The sequence below is a fragment of the Silene latifolia genome, chromosome 4, assembly GCF_048544455.1.
Source record: "Silene latifolia isolate original U9 population chromosome 4, ASM4854445v1, whole genome shotgun sequence".
NCBI classification, from domain to species: domain Eukaryota; kingdom Viridiplantae; phylum Streptophyta; class Magnoliopsida; order Caryophyllales; family Caryophyllaceae; genus Silene; species Silene latifolia.
The window spans coordinates 38,795,575-38,802,820 of record NC_133529.1 but is presented as its reverse complement, the minus strand read 5'-3'; the positions used below and the strand labels follow the sequence as shown (position 1 = coordinate 38,802,820).

At 36.3% G+C, this 7,246-nt stretch overlaps 1 protein-coding gene across 2 annotated transcripts; it reads right to left on the bottom strand.

The window, feature by feature from the left end:
- Positions 1-475: 475 nt before the first annotated feature.
- Positions 476-6,234, bottom strand: LOC141653445 (fe(2+) transport protein 3, chloroplastic-like). 2 transcript variants are annotated; one of them, XM_074461212.1, is made up of 4 exons: positions 5,837-6,234; positions 5,462-5,522; positions 4,104-4,819; positions 476-1,348 (listed from the first exon to the last, which is right to left on the bottom strand). In XM_074461212.1, exons 1-4 carry the CDS (start codon positions 5,852-5,854, stop codon positions 893-895), a joined length of 1,251 nt encoding a protein of 416 aa, XP_074317313.1. In that variant the 5' UTR covers positions 5,855-6,234; the 3' UTR covers positions 476-892. The 2 variants fall into 2 exon arrangements, with proteins under 2 accessions (XP_074317313.1, XP_074317314.1); XM_074461213.1 differs by lacking the exon at positions 5,837-6,234 and adding an exon at positions 5,642-5,761.
- Positions 6,235-7,246: the final 1,012 nt, after the last annotated feature.

Here is a 7,246-nt window from a genome sequence, read left to right as displayed (position 1 = left end):
AGTATATTTTATGGTTATAAATAACGTATGATTTTATTTTTGTAATGTATTTGATATTAAATTTACATAAGTGAGGGTAAAGTTTGACCTTGACTATAAGTCTGTAACTAATTCTCATTTCCCATCCAAACCCATTTTCTAATCAATCTCTTTTGACATTTTATTCTTCGTCTAAATTATAACATGTTTAGGCGCGTGTCCGACGAGTGTCGGGTGTCCAACACGGCGTACTTTATAAAAGACAAGTATGTTTATAAAAGACAAGTATGTTTCTTGTACTTTTTCATTTAAGCTCCGAACTCAGAGTCTTACGATTTCAAAGTTTAATGAAATAACGATCCACGATGAGGGGAAGGGGGGAGTCGTCATTGATGGACAAACACAAATTGGAGCATATGATTGTGCAATTCCCAGTGAATGATACAAAGACAGCTGAAACAGTTTGATCACAGTTTAATCATGAAAACTGGAGCTGTACATCAGAATATGATCAGATACATAGAAAGAGTGCGTTTGTTTAATTCGACATTTAATTATATTACATTCTTAGTGTAATGTAATGAGAAAAGAACATAAGCAAACACAGGTCATCAAAATGAATAGATATCAAGATGCATATATACAAATATGATGATATCTAGCTCATACACCGTTTTCGTTTTGCCTCTTTTTTCGTTTCTAACTTTTCTTTTGTCCCCTTCTTACGAAAACCAGCGACCTCCTTGCACCCAAGTCTAAGCCTAAGAACACCAGCATTCGTAAACTACACTAATACTCCGAGAGCACTTCCGTCTCCAGCCCGCCAGAAAAAAATGACGGGATATGCAGATTGTTTTTATTCCCCTCTCAGAAAATATACACCAAATTAAGAGCCAGGGTTCTTTTAGTAATTTTACGACCAGACAGCAAGGGAAGACATAAGTGCGGCTCCCAAGAATAGTGCAAAGTACGATACAGCTTGGAGCCTCGTGTTAGACCTCATTCTCTTACTCATAAAGTCAGCCGCAATTAAGTCAACCAAGGACATATAGATAAGGATTCCGGCCGACATGGAATCGAGGATTCCCTCAATTACTAGGGCTCTTGGACTAGCGGGATTGTAGAATGAGGCTAGGCCTATGCCTACGGCAATACCCCCAGGGGTTGTTAGAGCAAAGAAGCAAGCCATTACCATACTGTGCAAATTCTTGAATTGGGCCTGAGCTATGCATCCTCCAAGAGCAAAGCCCTCGAAGAATTGGTGGAAGGACAAGGCGGCAACCAGCGGTCTTATTGTACAAGGGCTGTGTGACACTCCAAGGGATAACCCAATGAGAATAGAATGTGAAAGGATTCCCAGTTCCAAAACCTGCACAGACAGTTAAATGATGAGTAATTATGGGAGAAGTGTCTCTTTACTTAAATAAGAGCTCGAACTCATAAAAGTTTGCAGCATCAGTGCATCATTACTTGACATCGACTCCCATCCCCGAAAAAAAAAAAAAAAAATATTTTGAGAGCTTAATAGTTTTTTTCCATAGTTTTTTTCCATAAAGGATAAGTTTTCATTTCATATGCCAAGACCTTACTATTCTTTGATTCAGAATTTTGCTAATAAAGTTAAATGGGTCACATAGATGTTTGCACTTATTTCTAATAGAGTAGCAATCCTCCGATGTAATTTCTCAACGCAATTTCCATATTTCCATTATAGATAATCTGAAAACAGCGTCTACGTGACACAAGGGTAACATTGCATACATTGACCCCCTTATCTAGCCATTGACAACAGCTACTCTGGCATAGGGTCAATCGTGTCTTTTTGTAGAGGGGCGGTGTCACCCTCTAGGCATCCCTTAATTAATACTCCCTCCCATCCATCCTTTTTTTCCCCTTTGAAGTGGGCACGGAGATTAAGGGTGGGGAGTATAATATTGATAAATATATGAGTGGGGTTTGGTAATTGGAGAGAGGTATGAATAATTATGATTAAATATTAATAAAGGAGATGGGTGGGGTTTGGTTATTGGAGAGAGGTAGGAATAATTAGAATTAAATATTAATAAAGTATATAGTGGGGTTTGATGAGTGGAAAGAGGTAAGAGTATAATATTAATAAAAACTTTCTCAAAAAGGAAAGGGGAAGAAAACCTGAATAATCCGTTTTAGGAAATAAGGAAGAAAAGAGTGGATAGGAGGGAGTATTGAGTAATACTTCCTCCATTCAACTCCACTCTACCACTTTCTATTTTCACGTTTGCCAACGCGTGTTTTACATGCTAAATATCATTAGCTACGTATTTGCAAAAATTATAAAAGTTAGATATTTTTAATGTACTCGTAAAGACGAATCAAATAAGATCCCACATGAATATATTTCCACTTACGTATCGAGAGAAAATCGAAATTGAATACACAATTATGAATAGTGTATAAAAGTGAAATATGTAGAGTGGAGTTGAATGGAGGAAGTATTTCTTACTAATAAAAAAAAAAAAGCAAAGGCGATAAATCAAACAGTGTATTATTGAAAAGCTGAACAATCATCATAAGCAGAGGCGGATCCAGGAATTAAAAGTATGTAGGGCTAGGTCGAAGTCGGTTGTCAGATGTCATGCGAAGTTATATGGTTGTATGTATGTAAACTACACTTAGTTTATTGTCGTAGCCTTGACCAATGGCAAAACCACTATAATTAGAATTACACGATACTAATTTTTTCTTATAAAAATATCCGAGCAAGTTTTTAAAAATTATTTACTCGTATAAAAATATTTTCCAATGCTACCCACAATTTTGTTAATAGTTGCTTAGTAAATTAAATTAACAAACAATCTTATCTTACGATCCCGTCTACCTTTTTGAAATACGGAGTACTCGTGTTTTTTTAATTGTTAAAGTGACTAATACTAACTTTTTTGGAATTCAACTTAATGATGCAAGTATTTTATCAGTAACTTTCTTTACAAACAAAGACCATATTATTACGATTTAATTAATGCAGCAACAAAAAAATAGGAAAAAACACAAGTTAAATACAAAGATTATTGAAAGGACAAAAATAAGCAAAAATTGAGAACAGTTGGTATCGAACCAGCGCCTAGCATATTATCCCACAACCTTATGGCAGCACCTTTTACCAACTACACTATTCTATTTTGCTGAATATCTAATGAACTATAAGATTTTAACTACGAAAATGGGTTGGTTTGTAGCCCATCATTACTAACTAGATCCGCCCTGATCATAAGTAATCTAGTGCTCTTGATTCTTGAGTTCCTTTCAATTTCAAACCCTCCGCAAAAAAGGGAGTCAGTGATTCCAAACATGACTTTCTTTCTCTCAAGTTACTTGCTCAAAGAATCATATGCTAGATGGGCAAAACTACATCCACTAATGTAATCTTTAGACTAGAATGAAATTGAAGGAAAAGTCCCCCAACTTTAGAATAAGTATCTCTTTACACAAGACGTGGTGAAGGGGCCATGTTTGAGACTTGGTTATTGCATCATTTACGGAACAAACTTTTCGGAGCAAGAAGTACTTAGTCGAATGGACAAGGAAGAAACTAATGCCCTTTATAGAGGATCAAAAGACCACAGAATCAAGATATTAGTATGATGTCCCACTACCCTATATTGTTTTCTAGTGCTTAAATTTCATTTTGAAAAGATATTTAAATATGAATTAATTTACTCAGTCAGAAAGAGCTGACAAGTGACAAAGTTACTAAATTATGAAAAATATGCCGTGACAATATCGTAAATGTCCAGCTGGCTTTGTACCTACTAGATTCTTTTGAACAGGTAACATTCTACTGGCTTTGGAGAAAGAATATGAACAGATCAAGGAAAGTCAAATAAATTTTAATCGTAGGAATTTACCAAATCAAACAAAAAATCAAGCCTTTCAATGTCAAGGAGAATTAATAGAAGAACGCAAGAAACTTGGTTTCAATGATGCATAGAGCAGTAAAAATAATAACATCAGAATCTAGGATTCTAAATTTCCAACGCAATAGACTCATTATCTTGTACCAATCAAGGAATTCCAAAGTAGCATAAAGTCACTCACACAAGGGAATTTCAAATTCGAAAGGATTTTAATCTTGAATTAAGCATTACCTGGGAAATGACGACATGCCGTGCACTACTATCTCCGCCAAAGCTATGACCATGAGAGTGCCCGTGACCGTGACCATCATCATAGACATCAACCACATGCCCATGACCATCATCATTCCCATGGCCATGAGCATGCATCCCTACAATACTCTCCTCCCCACCACCACCACCACCACCACCACCACATACACCACCATTGACCACCGTGCGGTCTGCAGGCAAAACCCCGGCTGCTGATATAGAGTCAAGTGACCCATCGAGCCCAAGCTCATCACCTAGCTCACCTCCTTTCCTCTTTGCTTTCTCAGACTTCCTCTCATACCATTGTGTGCCCACAAAATCCAACATCAAAGTCAATAATGCAGCTAACATTGCAAAAAACCCTGAGAATGGGAACTTAGACCAAGGGATTTTTGGCAAGCATAAGTTGCTTAGATTCTTTGAACCATCTGGTAGCATATGTACAAAAGCAGTGGCTAGTATAACACCAGCCGCAAACGCTTTGGTGGCTATGAATAAATTCCCATCAGTTGCAAGAAAGCTTTTCCTCCGGCCTAGCAATGGGATTGCAATTCCTATTGCACCAGCGACTAAAATTGAGCCAATCGCAACGAGTTTCAGAACCAATGCAGCCGAGTCATCTCGACATAACTCGGATTCTGCCAACTTACATGTTGAATTAGACATTGATTCTTGAAACTGGACCAGCAGGACACCTAGATTTACAAAGATTGGAAGATATAAATGAAAAACAGTAGTAACAGACTAATTGCCCCTGACTTACTACAGCATTCAGTCATGTGTTTATATAGGGAAAGGACTGAATTATTATTAGGTAATTCCACTTGTCTGTTGTTAAACGCAACTTTTGGAATTCATTGGCCAAGAAATGGGGCCACATAACTCAGATAATACAACAGAAAACAACAAAAGAAAACTTGCTGATAAAATCCAAATTTGAGAATGGGCAAAAATGAAGCAATTTCTCATCAACAAGACTACTGCAACATCCAATTTGTGTACAGAAGATAAAAATCTACCCATAAAAGGAATCCATTGAACACATAAACACGAGCACGCAATTCAACATTATAAACTCTCAAAACTATAAACTTTAATCAAACAACCTCATGATCGCCTGATCCTTTCTTCTGAAAAACCCATAAACATAAATGTAGCACAAATTATTGTTTAACACGAGCATATTTGTCATACTTAAAACGGGTCAAGTAAAGCGTAATGCCTAAAGGAAAAGCAAAAAGCTTGTCTCATCTATTCAAGTGGGAAACTATTTTACCCCATTTTAATCTATATCCGTGTTAAGAGAGACCGACTGTAAAAGTAATAAATAAAACTACCTGATACCATGTTAAACTTCTCTCTGAAGGGTCCAATACTGAGCAAAGGGTACAAAAACTCCTGCAAAAAGAAACCCATTTTAGTTAACTAACCAAGTAACAAAACCCAGAAAAATAATCCCATAATATATTACCAAAGACACAAACTTTATGCTAATTCCTAATTTATATGGTTTATACCAGTGGAGAACCTTGGTTATGTTACGAGGGGATCTTGCCAAAGAAATTAGCAGTCGCCCCCTTGTTAGTGGTAGAGCGTAGTAAGTATTTACGTCTACGCCCCGTTATTATTTATTTCAAGAATCGCCACGAAAAAAATAAAAATAAAAATAAAAATTGGGCATGCAGAAAAACTGAAAAAATGTAGACACGAACCTGAAAGAATGATGACATAGAGGAGGAGGAAATGAAGAAAAGTGAAGTGGGTAATATATATAATACACAGTAGTATACGGTATATTAGAATTAGAATAAAAAAGAAAGGTTGGTTTGTACAGGAATCAAGAATTATGCAATTGAATTGAATTAAGCAGTTAAAAGCGGTGGTGATAATTAATGGGGATTATTATTGAGATGATTAAGGGGGATTGAAAGATAGAGAGGGATGAGAGTCTTTTCGAACAGAAACAACTCTAAGAAACATGTGGAGACTTGGCTTGGTATTTTATGTATGATGAACAACAATGTCGACATAGTTGATGTTTGTAAGAATTAGTATGGATTTCTTGATAAAGAAAGCTTTGCTTGAATGCGTCTCCAATGTCGACATTTTTACATCATTTTTTCTATTATTTTATATCCCTCTTTATACTTTATCCCGTCCTTCTTTCTTATTAGGGCGGGTAGTTAGGTAAATTAAAAAAGCAGATAATAGGTAGGAGCATAAACTGAAACATTCTGGATACTATTTTATTTTCTTTCCGAATATATTAATCAATAATTATCCCTTATTTTCCGGGTTGCGAAACGTCGTCGACGTTTTTCATAAAAAAGACGTCCCTTACCCTTGAACTCTCTATTTCCCTCTAATCTCTCTTTCACACTCCTCCTTCAACCCAAAACCACCAAAATTCCAACAAAGACACCGTATCCCTCTAAAGATCGCCGCCTCCGACTACTACCACCACACCCGACCCGCCCCGCACTCACCACTCTCGCATCTCGGTCGTTCTTGCCCTCTCACATCTGGCACTCACCTCGCTATATCTCTCGCACTTTCCTTTTTAATCGACAACCACCACCACCACGCATCATCACCGTCGGGCATCATTAACACCACTACCAACGAACAACACCCCACCACCAACACCGACCACCACAAGTAAAATAATACACATCCATTTATTTTGTTTATTAGTTAAGAATTAGTTTTTATAAATTCAATTGGATAATTTTAATTAATAATGCTGTTGAATTCGATTTGTTGCCCTCTTTTTGTTGTTGTTGTAGTCGAATTAGTTGTTGTTAGATTGAGATTGATTAATTTGAATTATTTAAATGGTTTTAATTAGCTTTAATTAGTTGCCCTCTTTTTGTTGTTGTTGTAGTCGAATTAGTTGTTGTTAGATTGAGATTGATTAATTTGAATTATTTAAATGGTTTTAATTAGCTTTAATTAGTTGCCCTCTTGTTGTTGTTGTTGTTGTTGTTGTTGTTGTTGTTGTTGTTGTTGTTGTTGTTGTTGTTGTTGTTGTTGTTGTTGTTGTTGTTGTTGTTGTTGTTGTTGTTGTTGTTGTTGTTGTTGTTGTTGTTGTTGTTGTTGTTGTTGTTGTTGTTGTTGTTGTT

Excerpts from the sequence above, each read along its gene's own strand:
- LOC141653445 (XM_074461212.1), bottom strand. Across the intron at positions 4,820-5,461 it reads GAAGTTTAACATGGTATCAG|GTGTCCTGCTGGTCCAGTTT; the intron begins GTAGTTTTATTT and ends TTGTAAATCTAG. Across the intron at positions 1,349-4,103 it reads GGCATGTCGTCATTTCCCAG|GTTTTGGAACTGGGAATCCT; the intron begins GTAATGCTTAAT and ends CTGTCTGTGCAG.